This window comes from Polypterus senegalus, chromosome 10, assembly GCF_016835505.1.
Source record: "Polypterus senegalus isolate Bchr_013 chromosome 10, ASM1683550v1, whole genome shotgun sequence".
In the NCBI taxonomy this organism is placed as follows: domain Eukaryota; kingdom Metazoa; phylum Chordata; class Cladistia; order Polypteriformes; family Polypteridae; genus Polypterus; species Polypterus senegalus.
Window position 1 is genome coordinate 25,659,066 of NC_053163.1, and position 19,000 is coordinate 25,678,065.

The following is a 19,000-nucleotide window of genomic DNA, read 5'->3' on the forward strand; positions in this document are numbered from 1 at the left end:
GTTACTAATATAGTAGTGCGACTATATTTGCTTCATAAATAAAGGAATCACTTATATAAGTACAGTATATTCTTATTTTTAATATTTCTCCATTTCAGTTTTAGACGTGAACAGTGCCCACAGTAGTGCAGTGGCAGCACTGCCACCTCGCGATAAGGAGACCAGGGCTTGTGTCCCGCGTTTTCCCTGCGTGGAGTTTGCACATTTTCCTCGTGTCTGTTTGGGTATTCTCTGGTTTCCTGTCACCATCCAAAGACCTGCAGGTTTGGAGAATTGGTGATGCTAAATTTGCCTGTGTGTTTGCCCTGAAATGGACTGGTGCCCCGTCCAGGGTTTTTCCTGCCTTTCTCCCTATGCTTGCTGGGATAGGCTCCAGTACCCCCTGCGGCCCTGGTGATTGAGAAAATGACAAGTGAATATGATAGTTTTCAATTCTTAAATGTGGAAGACAAGCTGAATATGCAGTTCTGCATGCACAAGTCTGGTGAGTCATTTATGGAGAGCACACCCGGGTGCATGTGGAATGGTGGAATGCTTGGTCATTCATTTTCTGTTCCCTTCCATTGAATGGACCCAAAGAGGAGAAAGTCTGGCGTCATTCATGCTCTCATCTTTGACTACGTCTTTTTCAGCAGAAAAAGAACAAAAAAAAAAACAAACATAGCACAACCAATGTAGTCAGTTAACCAGAAGCAACCCCTTGCAGCACTGTTTCCAATTTCTGACAGCAGAGGGCACCATATCCTGAAATTGCTTGATTTTCTGACAAGTTCTTGATTGTGGCAGCTTGCCAGTTAAACCCCCTGTTCAATTCACATATGTTATGTTCAGATACAGATGCCCTTAGTGGTGTTCGATTCAATATCTTGTGCTCACCAATAGACCATAATATTCTGTGAATAATTACAGTCATCACTTGTGATATCACTTTGACCGCAAAAAATGACAGCACAAGATGCAATGCATTTCAAAGTTGTAGGTCTTTATGATGCACGACACTTCTGAAGAAAAGCTAAAGAAAAAGGTGAGCAGAGTGATGTCAACTGCACTCGAGATGTAGATTTCAGCCTCTGTGAACCGTAATTGGCTAACTCAGATTGAACAGGTCTAGTGCATAGGAAATCTTCAAGGTGAATGACTTCAAACCACTTTTGTTATAATGCATACAAATAACAAAGCAACATTCAAAGTCCTACATTCCTCCATGGGCCCGATATGACATTTTATCTGTATTCGAATCCCAGCTGATTTAATTTTCCAAAGCATCTTTGATAGATGACAATAGAAAAAAATACATTGTTTATTTCTATCTATCCATCCATTTTTTGAGCCTCTTTTTACATTATAGGGTTATAATAAACAGTTAAGCAACCCTGGGTATTAGTTTAGCCCACTACAAGGCACTTCCTTCTTCCTCTTCATCCTTTCTCATTTCTATGTGGGGTCGATGTGCCTCAATTTCACCAGACCTCCACCTCCTCTCCAATCAGACCGTTTTCTTTCAAATCTTCTATAAATCCCTGCCTCGCTTTCTCTTCCCTGTTCTTCCATTCAGATCACTCTTTTGCCCACATATTGATTTTGTCTTCGCATCACATGTCCATACCACTTCAGAATATTTTCCTGTACTTTCTTAGATATCTCTCCTACTATTATTGTACATCCAATTGTCCCATTTCTTATCCTGTGCTTTTTTGTCTCTCCACACACCCACCTCAACATTTTCATTTCTGCCAAATCCAACTTCTTCTCCTGTGTTCCCTTTACTGGTCAGTTCCAGCTCCGTGCATCATTGTTACACCTAGTTACTCCGTAATTATGTAGGTAATTACTTGGCAAGTACAGCGTAATTAGGGACACCTAAAGTGATACCAATAAATATCATATTAAAATAATTTTAAACAATTTTTCCATATGTTCGATAGTAAATTATAGAATAACTGCTTCCCCACTGTATCATGACCCTGCGAGAGCTGTAAACAGGATGTCATGGGTCACTAGTGACCCAAGGTGTGTATACAAGGGATATTAGTGGGTGGAAGGTTTCTCTGTTAGTTTTTGGATGGTAATTACCAATACTGTTATAGGAAGTGCTTGGGGTCTGCTTCATCATCAAACATAGAGCAGAAAGGGGGATCAATCTGGCAACCTTTAGTTTTAGGTTCAGAGTCTTCGTTCACACAATTTCAGCTATCCTTAACAATACAGAAGCATTCATATTGTAAGTACAGCGTCATTAGGGACACCTAAAGTGAGACCAATAAATCATCATAATAAAATAATTTGAAATAATTTTGCCATATTTTCAGTAGCAATTATTACAGATGAAGTGCACTGTATCATGACCCTGCGAGAGCTGTAAACATGATGAGAAGCTGATTGCACAATATGGAGGTTACAGGATGTCTTGATAACTTCAATAGAAATATTATTATTAATGTTGTAAATGACTGAAGTCGCTGTTGCTCCTTTAAACCCAACAGGCAGACACTCAGGACACAGGGTAAAAGCACTTAGAAGTATTTTAATACTTTTTCTTCTTGAAAACAGTGCCCAAAGCACCACAGCCACAATAAACAGGCAATTAAATACAATAAACTAGACAATTCTCTCTCTTTCTATCTCTTCCACACCTCCCAGCAAGCGTTGTCTTCTACCTCTAGACTCTGGCTCTCTTGCTGGGTTCCCATCAGTCCTTTATGTAGACTTCGATCTAATGACGAGCTGGCTTTTTCTTCAGCCCGGAAGTACTTCGGGGCGTCTGTCCTCGTGACTACCTCGTACTTCTGAGATATAGGGAAAGGATGACTCCCCAGGTCCTTTGACAGCTCCCCCTGGCTGCACCCAACAGGGCTGAGAAGCCGTACTCCAAGTCCCAGGATGCCCTGTGGGAATCCGTGGCACCACTACACTCCAGGGGGGATGCCATCTAGCTTTTTGAGGGAGACAGTGTCCCAAAATACTTATAAATTATAGAATAACTGCTTCCCCACTGTATCATGACCCTGCGAGAGCTGTAAACAGGATGTCATGGGTCACTAGTGACCCAAGGTGTGTATACTGGGTTATTAGTGGGTGGAAGGTTTCCCTGTTAGTTTTTGGATGGTAATTACCAATACTGTTATAGGAAGTGCTTGGGGTCTGCTTCATCATACAAACATAGAGCGGAAAGGGGGATCAATCTGGCAAACTTTAGTTTTAGGTTCAGAGTCTTCGTTCACACAATTGCAGCTATCCTTAACAATACAGAAGCATTCATATTGTAAGTACAGCGTAATTAGGGACACCTAAAGTGAGACCAATAAATATCATATTAAAATAATTTTAAACAATTTTTCCATATGTTCGATAGTAAATTATAGAATAACTGCTTCCCCACTGTATCATGAACCTGCGAGAGCTGTAAACAGGATGTCATGGGTCACTAGTGACCCAAGGTGTGTATACAAGGGTTATTAGTGGGTGGAAGGTTTCCCTGTTAGTTTTTGGACGGTAATTACCAATACTGGTAGAGGAAGTAGATCAATCTGGCAACCTTTAGTTTTAGGTTCAGAGTCTTCGTTCACACAATTGCAGCTATCCTTAACAATACAGAAGCATTCATATTGTAAGTACAGCGTCATTAGGGACACCTGAAGTGAGACCAATAAATCATCATAATAAAATAATTTGAAACAATTTTGCCATATTTTCAGTAGCAATTATTACAGATGAACTGCACTGTATCATGACCCTGCGAGAGCTGTAAACATGATGTCATGGGTCACAAGTGACCCAAGGTATGTATACAATGTTTCAGCTTGAAGCATCATTGCTGGCCTTATTACCGTCTTAAAAAACTTACCTTTAACCTTCTCCTTAATTCTTCAGTCACACAACACTCCTGACACCTTCCTCCAATTGTTTCTTCCACACTACACTCTATGGATTATCTTAGCATCTAATTTTTCCATCTCAGACTACCAATGATTCTAGATATTTAAACTTATCCACTCTTTAAAACAGGTCCTCAAACTTGCAGGGAGAACTCGGGGGTTGGTGGCAGGCCCCATTAAAACCCACACACTGTCCCATTGCATTTGAACTCGTGTGGTGCTGAGGTGCCACCCATCGCACGGCTGTGCTCAGGTCCTAATTTGACATCCTGAGGTCGTTCGTTGTGTGGTGGGTGCTTCGACATGTTTTATCAGTGCATGCTCCTAAACTGTCCCTCTCTTTTTAATAGCCCTCCCTGCAGGTTAACCTCTGAATCCTGATCATCATTAAACTACCACAGTGCGCTTCTGTTCCCACATATTGGAAAGATCAGAGGCAGACCTTCATTTTGGGGCCCTGAGGGTACCAGCTGTTATAGGAGTCCCTTAATAACCAGCAACAAGGTCTGGGCAACCACTGCTATCTTCTTCAATGGTGCTGTTCTACAACAGATCACCACATTTTTAATGCAACCACTAGATGTCATGCAGTAGACACCCAAGATGTTTCAGCAATGTGGACACAGTCACTTCTGGAGCCTTTCCAGCATTACAGGCCCCAATGCTTAAACTTTATTAGTTTTGTAGTAGATCTGTCTCAGGGGAAATAGTCTTAGGGGTATAAGAGAAGACCAGAGTGTCTGCAGAAAATGCAGAGAATGTTTTAAATACAAATAGTTGACACCCCAGCCAAGAATCAAATTCATATTTCTCAGTGTGTAAGGTAAGAGCCTAACACAGCACCACTGTCAACAATCTACTAGATAGATAGATAGACAGATACTTTATTAATCCCAAAGGGAAATTCACAAAGCATCGAATTCACTATCTGTTGTTAAATAATAAAAAAAAATGTTTGTTTAATAAAAAGTACTTTTCCATTCTAGTGTGCCCGATTCCCAATTAATTAGACCAAACCTGTGGATAAATAATCCTTTAAAATTTCACATTCAAAAGGCATACCATCTGCATAAACTGCCCAAGATTGTGCTGAGCATGTATGAGTTACACAGCTATTATGAAACATTTGGAGGAAACACACTCTACATCATCATGCCAAAATATAAAAAAACATACTTTTACAAAATTAGTATCATTCCTTTTTAGAAAATTGCACATCTTCCTGTAAATAACTCTCCCAATACCAACCCAAGTAATGGCCAGAAAATACTGGACCATTAATGCGTACAAACCCAACCATCCCTTTGTCTTTCAACCTGTACTGGTCTACTGCAGAACGGACAGAGGTGGAAAAACAAGGGATGAACAGAATTAAAATATTGTACATTTATGTAAACATAACTAGGGGACTAATAAATGAACACTTTACCTTTTTGGGGTCCATGTTAAACTTCTTTTTCCCATTATAAAGCTGTTTTCCACGCTCAAGGTTTTTACTGTGGATGAGAGAAAAGACATTTCAGACAGAGAGAAACTGATTGCACAATATGGAGGTTACAGGATGTCTTGATAACTTCAATAGAAATATTATTATTAATGTTGTAAATGACTGGGGTCGCTGTTGCCCCTTTAAACCCAACAGGCAGACACTCAGGACACAGGGTAAAAGCACTTAGAAGTATTTTAATACTTTTTCTTCTTGAAAACAGTGCCCAAATCACCACAGCCACAATAAACAGGCAATTAAATAAAACAAACTAGACAGTTCTCTCTCTTTCTATCTCTTCCACACCTCCCAGAAAACGTTGTCTTCTACCTCCAGACTCTGGCTCTCTTGCTGGGTTTCCATCAGTCCTTTATGTAGACTTCGATCTAATGACGAGCTGGCTTCTTCTTCAGCCCGGAAGTACTTCGGGGCATCTGTCCTCGTGACTACCTCGTACTTCTGAGATATAGGGAAAGGATGACTCCCCAGGTCCTTTGACAGCTCCCCCTGGCTGCACCCAACAGGGCTGAGAAGCCATACTCCAAGTCCCAGGATGCCCTGTGGGAATCCGGGGCACCACTACACTCCAGGGGGGCTGCCATCTAGCTTTTTGAGGGAGACAGTGTCCCAAAATATCTGCCTTTCCCCATCCTTTACTCCTTTCGGCGTCCTGGCTGGGTTGAGCTGCCGGCCATCCCTCACAATGTTTATAGCCATATTATTATTATCCCTTGTATACATGGGACTTCTATTACATACCTTGGGTCTTTAGAGACTTGGCATATATTAATATTTGGCTCAAGCGAAAAATAATCATAAACCTCTACCCTAAACACTTTACTTCTGATTTTTAACACATAATTAGTTTTACTTTTGAATATTTACATCTGCGGTGGGCTGACGCCCTGCCCGAGGTTTGTTTCCTGCCTTGCATCCAGTGTTGGCTGGGATTGGCTCCAGCAGACCCGTGACCCTGGATATTTATATATACAGTAATTACACAATTACAGTCCGTTACTCAGCAAGATAATCCCACATACATACTGTCACACACGTGCGAATAAGAGGCAGCTGAAGGGCATAAAGAATACTGTTAACATGTCCGCCATGGGGGCGGTGGGGTGCTCCGACTCTTTTTTAAAGTCTCCTGCAGACCTTTCCCGGAAAATCCCGCCAATAGCCAGTGCCTCAACTCAAAGCACGTCACTTCTGGTCCTGGGCCTGAGGACGACATGACTTCTGGTCAGGCCCTGAGGACAGCACCACTTCCCCCAGACTCCTTATAAAGCCTCTTTCCCTCCTCTGGATTTCAGTTCTGTTTTGGACTCTTGTCTTGTAAGAGTCTTGTAAACTACTCTGGTCTTACAATTCTTTACTTTTGCAGCCAGGAACATATTATACGGGTGACTGCCCCAAACCTTTATCATGTCTGGAGTCTCATTTTGTACAATCCATATAAAAATTGTGGAACAAATATTACAATTCAGTACTTAATTATAATGTTACACTGTAATACACAGTAATAATAAAGTAATAACACCTAGTTACTCGGTAATTATACAGGTAATTACTTGATAAGCAAAGTGTAATTAGGGACACCTAAACTGATACCAACAAATCAACATAATAAAATAATTTGAATCAATTTTTCCATATTTTCAGCAGTGAATTATTACAAGAGCTGTAAACAAAATGTCATGGGTCACTAGTGACCCAAGGTATGTATACAAAATATACACCTATATATTAGTAGGTGGAAGGTTTCCCTGCTAGTTTTTGGATGGTAATTAGCAATACTGTTATAAGAAGTGCTTGGGGAGCAGGGGGGTCAAACTGGGCAACCTTTAGTTTTAGGGTCAGAGTCTTAGTTCACACAATTCAAGCTTGCCTTAACAATACAGAAGCATTCATATTGGCCAAATGTGGTCATTTATCATCTCTAAGCAGTATGACTAGACAAGCAAATTTACTTTGTGTCCATCTTCTGCTTCTTTAACAAGAACTAAGTATTTAAATATTATTTTTTTCCTGCACTGCATGCGAATGACTACTTAAACATCAGTGAGAATGGGGATGCCCAAAACCTAAGTTTCATTCTTTCATGAAACTGTAATCCTAAAACACGAGTATTAATCATGGCAACCTTAAAATAACAAAATTAAGAAAATGTGACTGTACTCCTAACCAAAAAGTGAAGCACTGTGAAAATAGCTTCCCCTTTACGCTAAATGTTTTTGTTGATCTAAAAAGCAGGAATTTCTTAAACGAAATAATTTTTTCTTTGCATTTACTCAATTTTTTTTTAAACTAATGAAAACTGGTCATGAACAAAGAAGGTTACATCAGCTATAGCATAGCTTTTACTTTTAAACAGTGCTGTAATTACCCGAAAACTTCAACCCAATTTTTTAATACTTTAATTAAGCATCCATGTTTTTATTTTTTTTTTTTTACAGAATACATAACTAAACACAACTAGAACAACTGAAGTTTTCTTTGAATTTCTTTGATTCATTAACTCTTAGAAAAAGGCATGGCTCCTCTGTTAACCCAATATTATTATAAGTTATATCTACTGTGGAATACCATGGCACTCCAGCCACCCCAACCCCGACACAGACAGGCAGAGACACAAATGTTGCACGGCACACCTTTATTTTCACGTGGAGAAACACTTTCTTCACTCCCCACAATAGCATAATATCCACAGCAAAACACAGAACCAAAGCACAGTTCGTTCATCTCCAGTCCTCCTCAGCAGCTTCGTTCTTCTTCGTCCCGACTCTGGCCGATGAGTAGTGTCGACTGGCCCCTTTTACAGGACTCCAGGCATCCAGTGACCTTCTTCCTGGTGTTGTGGAAGTGCTGCCAAGCAAAGGCTCTGTAAACGTCCAGGCGCCCCCCTGATAATGGCCATGGGCCCCAAAAGTGTTGAACTTCTATGCACCAAACCTGTGACTTTGCTGTATGCCAAGGGGGGCAGAAAAATGTCCTGGAAAAACTCTCTCCCCCAGTTCTACCATTGTCAGGGCGTCCCGGCCAGGGCCACACTAGTGTCTTTAGAAAGTATTCAGAACCCTTCACTTTTCTCATGTTTTGTTATGTTACAAACTTGTACTAAAATCACTTAAGTTAATTTTTTCCCCCTCATTAAGCAACACTCATTACCGCAGAAATGCAAAGTGAAAAACGGATTTTTCAAATTTTTGCAAATGTATCAAGATTTCAAAACTGAAAAATCATGTTGACGCAAGTATTCAGACCCTTTACTCAGTACTTAGTTGAAGCCCCTTTGGCAGTGATTACAGGCAGAAGTCTTCTCGAGTTTGACATAAACTTGCACGCATGGATTTGGGGATTTTCTACAGATCTTCTCAAGCTTTGTCAGGTTGGATGAAGACTATCGGCAGGCAGGTATTTTCAGGTCTCTCCAGAGATATTCAATTGGATTCAAGCCCAGGCTTCCAGAGATGCCCCTTGCCATTTCTGTGTTTGCATTGCCTTGTGCTTGCCATCATTGTCCTCCTGGAAGATGAACCTTCAGCCCAGTATGCTCTGGAGCAGATTTTCCTTAAGGGTACAGTATCTCTGCATTTTGCTTTTCCTCAACCCTGTTCCGTGTCCAAGTCCACAAAATCACAGCTTGATTCTTTCACTAACGTGCTTCACTATTGGAATGGTACTGCGCCTGGTTCCCTTAAACATGACCCTAGCCTTAGTTTCATCAGACCAGAGAATCATGTTTATCATATCATAGAGAGTTTTTTAGGTGCCTTTTTGCAAACTCCAAGTGGACTTCCATTTGTCTTACTAAAGAGATATTTCTGTCTGGCCACTATGTTATAGAGCAGAGAGTGCTGCAGTGATGGTTGTCTTTTTGGTAGTTTCACCCATATGCACACAGGAGCTCAACCAGAATAACCATTGTTTTCTTGGTCACCTCTCTTACTATTTCCTTTCTCCAACTGTTTGGTTTAGCCGGGTGGCCTTCTCTAGGAACAGTTCTAGTTGTTCCAAACTTCTTCCATTTAAGAAGTATGCAGGGCACTGTGCGGTTGGGTATCTTCAATGCTGTAGGATTTTTTTATAGCCTTCCACAGACCTGTCCCATGACACGATCCTGTCTCTAAACTCTGCAGGCAACTCATTTGACCTTGTGGCTTGGTTTTTCCTCTGATATACTTTGTCAACAGCAACAGCTCTTTGACTTTCCTAATTACATCTAATCAATTGAGTTGACCACAGGTGAAATCCAAAGAAGGTGTAGAAACACCTCAACGATGACCAATAGAATGTGATGAAACCTGTGCAAAATTTCAACTGTCACAGGAAAGGGTCTAAATACTTGTGTCAGTGGAATATTTCAGTATTTTTAATTTGCAAAAAAATTCAATTTTTGCTTTTTTATTCTTGTGTATTGTGTGTTGCTTGATGTGGGGAAAAATTTTGCTTAATTGTTAGCCTGAGGCTGCAACATAACAAAATGTGAAAAAAATGAAGGGGTCTGTATACTTTCTGAGGGTACTATGTATTGTCAAGCATGTATATCTGTGGATCACCCTCATGAGTCACCTTGGGAAAGCAATCCCACTCCAGGATGAGAGAGGGCGCTGTCACTAATGGCATCATCACTTTCTATTTCCACAGTGGAAGGAGACACTCAGTGAGGATCACTGACTCCACCCCTTCTGGTCGGAGGACTATAAAACCAAGGCACTCACAGAAGGCGGCGTCTCATTCTGGACAGACGCTCAAGATAGATGGAGCTTCAAAGCAGACCTGTTAAAGTCTAGCTCTGTTTTTTTAGGAGTGCCATTGTGCTCCATTTTTGTTTGAATCTTCCCATTTCTATTAAACAGGGTGTCCTGGCTGGCACCTTAACATTTCTTGGGATCAGTTGTCATACCTCGTACGACCACAATATACTGAATGTGTATACTGGGAAATACCAGCAGAAGATTTGCCTAATTGAGAGATTCTCAATCTGTCATTTGTACTGGTGTTAAAACTGGCAGCAAACTCAATATGCTGTCAATGACAGGGCAGTGAGGGACAGGCTCTAAGAGCAACGAGAGCTGTGGAAGGCCTTCTACTCATTCCTCCTAGATGACTTGACAGTTACAGGAAAATGTCAAAAGCCACACAGAACTTCTGTGGCTACAACTGTTCTGAAGAATGAATATTGGTGTGGAAGTGTGGCCTTCGCCCGAGTTCTCTTCTGCTAATAAAGCACATGGAGCAATTTTGAGATTTGCTGGCAAGACACCTTGTTGGGCCATTCAGGAGGAATGGGATAACATCTTTCACTAGCCAATTCAGAGGCTTGTTGGCTGTATGTGCCAATTGTCTCAAGGAGTGGTGGCTACAAGAGGTGGTCAAGCTTGGCACTGTTGATCTTGGCTTCCTGTTTTTGTACGGTTATGTTTTCCTGTTGCTGTCATTTGTTTACTGTTATGTCAGCAACGAAGGTTGAAGATGCAGTCCAACAATGAGTGTTGCATTTAGATTTTAGCAACAGTAAAAATAACTTAACAAACTGTATGTGAGGATTTGCAAAAATATGCACTGGAGGCTGAGGTCAGGCAAATCATGGAATAATGGCATACATGAGCATGAAGAAATGACCAAGAAGACAAAGGCAGGAAGAACGTGGAAGTTTAGGTGAATCAAATAGGTAATCCAGGCCATGCTATTTTGGGTGGTGGATTACAATGCTGTCTGCTTGTGACTTTTATTTGTGAAACTTTCATCTGTTGTTAGTTGCTAAAATAAACTTTTGGTCGCTTCACTCATTGTGAAACTCAGTTTTGGGCTGAGTGAAGAGCTGGTGAAAGACGTTCACATCACTGTGACAGTCTTTCTGAAAGTTGGCACAGATCGTGCTATGTTTCTTAAACAGCAAAATATTTATTTTCCAGAGCCAATCCTATACTACCTAAATTAAAGTATTATTTTAATTTATACTCTGATATTAAGTGGACAATTATGAAACTTCAAAATGGACCTGAAAAAAAAGAAAAAAGGGGCTTTCTGAACAAACACATACATGTAATACGACAAGCTGTGACCACTGCATACTAAGATTACAAGTGGTGCACGTCCATTATAAAGTCATGCTCTTTATAGATTTGTATCTCAACAGAAATGGATAAAATGATATCTTGCAAGCTCCCATCACCAGTAAAAGCAGACAACTCATTAAGGAATTCTAAAAAGATTACAATATGCAAGTTTTCAAGGCAACTCAGGCCCCTTCTTTAGGCAAGGTGGCATAATCTACTAATAAGGCATATAAGACCAATGACTGCAAAGTGAATCATACAGCATATGAGAACATGACAGCATGAGAGCAATCATTAAGAAGGATATCAGTTGGAGAGGAATACAGCAGATAAGGCGAAAGAAGACCCCAAGAGATTCTTTCAGTATTTTAGTAGTAAAAGAGCAGTCAAGGAGGAGGTCAAGTGCATCGGGAATAGTAAAGGGGATTTATAAGATACAGACAATGAAATAGAAGATGCCCTAAACTTACATTTTTCTGAGGTGTTCACAAGTGAGCAAGTGGATAACCTCCCAGAGGTAACAGGGACTACTAAGGAGGTACTGAGGGTTTTGGAAATTGTAGAGGGAGAAGTGCTGCTCAGATTAAATAAGATGAAATCAAACAAATCACCAGGACCAGATAATATTTACCCTCAAGTTCTTAAGGAGGCTTGTGAGTACATATATACATTTTCAAGAAGTCACTGAGCACTGGAGAGATTCCAAAGGACTGAAAAATGGCAAACGTCATCCTGTTATATAAAAAGGGTGACAGGGCAGATCCAAGGAACTATTGACCACTAAGCTTAACATGCATCCTTCTTGTAATGGCACATATGCATGTGCCATCCTGGAGAAGCTGGACTACCTGTGCACTCTGGATTGGCTGCAGGTACCACCTCAATACTACCAGTAGCGACAAGGACACTAGCAAAACACAAAACTAGAGAAGAATCAGTCAGGAGGGATAAGGAGAGTAGAACTGTCTGTGGCCATCATTCCATTTTTGGAGGTTGTCTTGCTGTTGCCTCTTCAGTGCACCAGTTGTCATTTTCATTTGCACCAAAGCAGGTAAAGATGATTCACAATCGCTTGTGCTTCCTAACTGGACAGATTGATATCCCTGAAACTTAACTGACTTGGTGTTAGACTGTGATGATTAAGTGTTTCCTTAAAGTATTTGAAAAGTACATACATATACACACAATATATTTATATACACAAAACACACACACACACACACAACGTGAATACATCATGACTAAGAAATCCCACCAGTGCTTCACTCCCCCACCCACCTTAAACAATAATTGAAACTTAAACACCACAATGAACCACCATACCAATCTAAAGTTCAAAATGTCAGTAGACATTAAAATACAGTCGAGAATCCTGAACACATAAGCCCGGCCAGCACATTAGAATGTAATGTAAACTAACTTGTACAATGAATAGTTTGGTCACTTCCAAATCTGGATATAATCAGTTAACATACCCTTACCATAGCTGAAGAACACCACTTTAAAATTAGATTTTTTCCTGTGTAAGGCAAAGCTTCTTAAAACATAAATGATGCTCGTATCCACATGACCCTTAAGTAACCAATTTTGGTATACTTTGTGTATTGACTCAAAAAGACAGAACATTTTAAGTAAGAGCACGAGGCAATGAAACATAATCAGGATTTGTGCCAGGTATGGTAATGAGAACTCTGAATCTTGTTTATAGTGTTTTGGGGTTAAGGTAAGTCTAACTATCCAATATTTTATTCTTTTATACCAGAAATAACACCCCAAATATGTGTTTGGCAACACACAGAATTATCCATAACTAGGATGTTTCAACAATACATGTGCTGAACTTCATACAGTGGTTACAATGACACCATGTGGCGTGCACACCCAGTATACTTTGGGTAAAGTTACTTTTGGCGCTTTTCCACTGCATAGTACGGCACGACACGGTTCAGTTCAGCTCACTTTTGGGGCGTTTTCCACTGGGAACAGTACCTGGTCCTTTTTTTAGTACCACCTCAGCCGAGGTTCCAAGCACACCGAACCGTTACCAAAACGTGACGTTTAAACTCTGCTGGTCACTGATTGGCCGGAGAAAATCGTCATTACTGCGTCACTGGCTATTCTTTTCTTTAAAGGTACACACACACGGACGTTTGTGTCCCGTCTCTCCATCACTGGACGCAGTTTGTTGCATAAGTGGATGAATGTTTCTTCAGACATTCGAAAGTTCTCCAGCCACTGAGTGTTTGTAAAATCGGGAACAATCACATCCCACCACTCTGAAGCACGGTTAAATGTACAAACAGATGGTCTATTGAGGTGACTTTTTTGCAAAATGTGGAAGATCTGTAATATACAGAATCAGCATTTTAATGTTACACTGGCAGTTAAGTTCATTTTATGCTTTGCAACAGTGATAAAAGTTAGCTAGTGATGTGCTTTTTTTAGATGCTTACCCTTGCGCGTCGTCGAGCTAAAGTGTTGTCGTTATCTGCGTGTTGTTGTAAAAGTTCCACGGTGTCACTGCAGTAGAGGCGGCGCAACTCTAACGACACGTGAATAATCCCACCCACTCTAAAGAGGTACTAAACTGCAGTCGAAACGCAAACCGAGCCGAACTGAGCCGAACCAAGGTGAGCTGTACTGAACCGTGCTGTGCCGTACTATGCAGTGGAAAAGCGCCTTATGGGAACTACCAACAGGAGTGTCAGAAAATGCCGGCACCCATAATAAAACAAAAAAAGCATCATGGAAAAAACAAAATTCAACTTTTTCAAGACACCTCATACAGAACAACAATATTTATTTTTATAGCACAATTTCATGCAAATGATACAGCTCAAAGTGCTTTACAAGATGAAGAAAGGAAAACATAAAAATGTAAAAATAAGGTCAGGCAATAATAAGTAGCAAAGAATAAAGTAAGGTCCGATGGCCAGGAGGACAGAAAAAACAAACCAAAAAAAAAACTCCAGAGGGCTAGAGAAAAAAAAAACAAAATGTGCAGGGGTTCGAAGGCCATGCGACCACCCGGCCCCCAATGGGCAACAAATACCAAAACTGAATTCCTTGTGTTTAAAAACCCGAATCGTCCAAAACACCTCAGTAAATCATACAAAAAATACCAATCAAAACACTTTGCCTTAATCTGTGGTTGTTTGTTTCAAAGCAATAAATGGGAATAACAGCACACGTGGAAAAGGTTGCAGTGCAAACCCAGAAAATAAAACTAATCAACAAGGCACACATCCAAATTGTAGAGTTGAATAACCTATTGCTGAAAGGTTCTGATTACTTCATAAGCTTTTTCATAAATAAATTAGGCAGAATCATATTTTTTTATATACCGTATATACTCGCTTTTAAGTTCTCCCACAGATAAGGCGGTGCTTAACTTTACCGTATAATTTGTGGTGTTTTATAACATCGGTCGTATAACTTGCGGAAAACTCACGCTATTGATCCAAGAGATTATTTGCTAACACCCACCTGAGAAAGTAACTACGGAGCACACTGCATTTTTTTCTATGTATTGTGCCACGTGACCACACGGTAACACCCAAACTATTCTGAAGCAATGTTTGCACTTCTTTTTGTGTTTTACGTATCTCACACCCTCATACACCTTTATCGTAAGAGCATCCGTTATCTATGATGGAGCGTTCTATCAGATGAAAATATGAAGCCGGTTTTAAATTAAAAGTCATTGAAGTGGCAAAAGAAATTGGTAACTGCGTTGCTGCAACAAAATTTGAAGTGTTTTTATGATCGATTTTTCAGGTTCAAGACCCAATTTATATGCGGTATATTTTTAAGTATCTTTATCCAGTCTTGGACACCAGCTGTAGTGTGCCTCAAATTTAAATAGACTGTGAGTTATGGTGTCCCATTGAGCCTCTTCATGGTGTCACATGCTAATAACTTGGGAGGACTCTTAACATCAGCACTGCCGTCTAAGAATAACACACAATGGCTGTGGTTAAATTAAATTAAATAGCAGCGAAAATATAAACACACACATAAATAAAAGTAATAGCAACAAGAACATAATTAAACCATCTGCTGAATTATGCAAAAATGAAAGTTACACATTTGAAAATATGAAATATCCCATTTAGGACCACAGTTTCCTAAGGGCTAGGGGAAGACACCTGTTGCCACTGCCTCTTTGCTGTGGCTTTATCTGTCCGTGCACAGCTGTGTTTTTCAGCTTCCTTCTGTGCTTTGCTTTTGTAACTCTCACAGTCCTTTGAACATTTAATTTTGAGGAGTTTGTAGTCTGATTTCCAAGTTTTATATTTTTACTTGTGGATATTAAATTGTAATTATACAAAGTTTACTTCACTGGTTTATTGATTTCACTTTCCTACTTTTGAATTTCATCCTTGAGGTTCTTTTTGATTTGGAGTTTTCTTCTTAAACCTTTTTTGCAAAACATTTTTTTTCTTAATGTCTTACAATTATTATAATAATTTTAAGTATTTTGTTCATTAAGAATTACTTATGAACACTTTGAAATCACTTCAGTTTGTTTTGTCTGGTGCCTTCTAACTCACTGGTATGAGAAAAAAAAACCCACATATGAATGTGTAAGCAATTATTTTCCTCATTACACCTAAATTTGTAGCATTTCAAGTGGTGTTAATCAGGAGGTCCTCTTATTCCTCATTATTGGCTGAACACTGAAATCTTACTCTGGTGCTTTAGAATCCGTGATTTAACTTGTTTCCTTTTCTTTTTTTATTTGTCAACTGAGGAATTAGTGTTGAGGTGGACATGAGGTGTTTAAAGGTAAATATGGTTTGGCATGACAAAATCTTAACTTCAACTGAGCTTCACCTTGAGCGGGTCCCTTGCCATCCTAAAAGTTTGAGCCTGATTATTAAAAAAAGAAGAAGATCTGCTAAAACAAATATGTTTTGCAGCTATAGCCCCTCATTAAAACTGAACTTAATGCTTTTGTAACTGCCAAATTGGATGGTCTGGCATCTAGACTGGGGTCGGGAATAACTACCTCCCTGGCCTAGAGGCCAAAATGGGTAGACCCCAAGATTGGGGATGCAATCTGGTCAGGTTGATTAAATAATGGATGGAAATGGGACAAGTAGACCTTTTGTCATCCAGCATGAAAGGTAGCAGTGCTCTCCTGTCTGGAACCAGTATTGACACCCACAGGGATGACCGGTGTGGTGGATGGCCAGGACACCTTCACGCTTGGACAACCAGGGGAGCAAGCATGGCCAGAGCGTTACCTCCCCCGGAGCGCTAGATGCCAGCTTCCCTGGGTTGCAGCAGTGCCTAGGACTCCCACAGGGCTTCATGGGAGTTGGAGTTTGGTGCAGCCCAGCTATTGCTGAGTCCTGGGGAGCAGCTCTTCTGTCACAACTGAATAAGGTCAATAAGCACCTGGAGCACGTCTGGGTGCCTTATAAAAGGGGCCAGCAGCCACTGCTCCAGGAGCCGGAGTCGGGTGGAGGGAGACAGCTTGCCGAGGAGGAGTGGAGGAGAAAAAGAAAGAGAAGGAAAGAGAGAAGAAAAGTAGTGTATTGTGCTGTGATTGTGTTTAATTGGACTGTGTTGTTGTGCTTGTGGGAGACAGGAATGACGTTTTCCATTAGAGACGAAAAATAAATCACTGCTTTTATAACTGTGCCTCTTGCATCTCTCTGTGTCGGGTTGGGTGGCTATTACACCCCCTACTGGTGTCACACTGGGTATTATAATCTGGAAGGGCGAACCTGTCTGATCCATGGGCACCACAGGGTAGTACTGTGAAAAGTGGACATCACTGTTTTGGATAGCTTCCGTATGACCCGGAAATGCTTCCAGCATGGAATGCCATGGCATTGGAAGTGCTCCTGTGTCCAACATAAAAGGACCTCCAAGGATGAGAATTGGGAGGCAGAGGGCAGGAGTGAAAGGAGAAGATGGCTTTATTAACAACAAATATTGTGTTGGATTCTTAAAGAATGCCTGTGAACGTGTTAATGAGGTAATAAAAAAAAAGCTTTTCTTTATCCCTAAACTGTGATTGGTGGAGTTGTGTCTAGTGTTTGGGGCTCAGTGGTGCTCCCTTGTGGTCACACATGTTAAACAGAATAAAGAAAAGCAACAGCTTGTCAGATTGCTTGGTAAAGGCTAAGCATCATTTCCACAAATGATTTAAATTAAACTGAAACTGGAATGAGACGAAAGGTGAGTTCTCCTCAATCACTGGTGGAAACTTGAAAATGGATGCTGACAATAAGCATGCAACATAGGCCTTTATCAGCTTGGTCACCAGAAGGCTCAGTAATGATTATACTCTAGTTCTATATTTGACTTTAGGCTTAATCAAACTACACACTTCTTGTTTTGTGCGATATCTTTTTAAGTTTCAGTTTAAAGAATCTAAATGACTGTTATTTTATTGTCTTCCCTTCCTTTGTCAAAAAGTGAATGCAGCCTTTGAAAATGGGAAGTGGGAGTTTTGGTCAAGCCATGAAGGTCTAGAAAAATGGCTTGTTTGTTTAATGCATTTGCTAACCTACATTTAGATTAAGTGATTTAGAAAACAAATGGATGGATCTGAAGATCGGTTTCCTGTATTTTTCTCTAATATCAAAATATATTGGTGGTCTTGGTCAGAGTTTCTTTACTTTCATTAGGTCCAAAGGAAGGTGCATTCACTTTCCTTCTGAGAGAGGTCACAGTAGTAAACATTTAAAAGAATGAAGTCAACAAAAAAATAAAGACAGACTGCTGGCAGATATCAAAAATATTAAGAAGGAGACCTGAAGGCTAAAAAAGTTATATGGGGGGCTACAGAAACAAAGTGGCTTTGAGATCCCACTCAATCCCACTTCTGCCTCTGAGTAAGCTTTCAAAAGAGCCGGCCTTAGGATGAAGATTCAAATATGTAAAATAATCCTTTGGGGATATAAATGTTTAAATAAAATGGTGACTGATAAGTTTCACATTTTAGAAGCCACTGAAGAACATATTTGAAGGGTTTTTTTTAAGACTTTGTGTATTTCCAGAAGATTTAAATATTTTTTCTAAATGCAATAATACTTTGTACAAAAAGTAATTCTTAAATCTTCAATCTAATTTGAGGCTTAGAAGTATCAATAATTTAAATCCAACAGGATAATCTATTGTTAACATTAAACTGTGTGAGAACTTTCAAAGGAACCTGGCTAGGAATAAAAATAAAACCATGTTCAATACAGAGAATCTTTTAATGTACTAATGGACATTTCTATTCGTTTCATAGTAGTATCTGAAAATTTTGAGGAGCTTGAACCAAACGTATCTGGTAACTGAATGTGTATATAATTATTATTCACAGGGTCTATCAAAACTTACAAAATTTCTATTAAGGTAAATAGAAAAGCTATACCATAAGGAATTAGAAATAATAAGTAATAAGGTTCTTAAAACCATAATGAAGAAATAATAACTATTACTAAGCTTCTTATAACCATAATGAATTAGAAATAATAACCGGTAATAAGGTTCTTATATTCACACTGAATTGCAAATTATAACTGGTAATAAGGTTCTTATAACCACACTGAATTAGAAATAATAACTGGCAA

At 39.8% G+C, this 19,000-nt stretch overlaps 1 protein-coding gene across 1 annotated transcript in view; it reads right to left on the reverse strand.

Moving 5' to 3' along the window:
• LOC120536969 (cytohesin-2-like) overlaps window positions 1–19,000 on the reverse strand; it is a 185,815-nt gene that overhangs the window by 60,350 nt on the left and 106,465 nt on the right. The window contains exon 5 of the mRNA XM_039765550.1: window positions 5,305–5,371. Within this exon, the coding sequence (XP_039621484.1) occupies window positions 5,305–5,371 (67 nt within the window). The remainder of the gene's footprint in view (window positions 1–5,304; window positions 5,372–19,000) is intronic.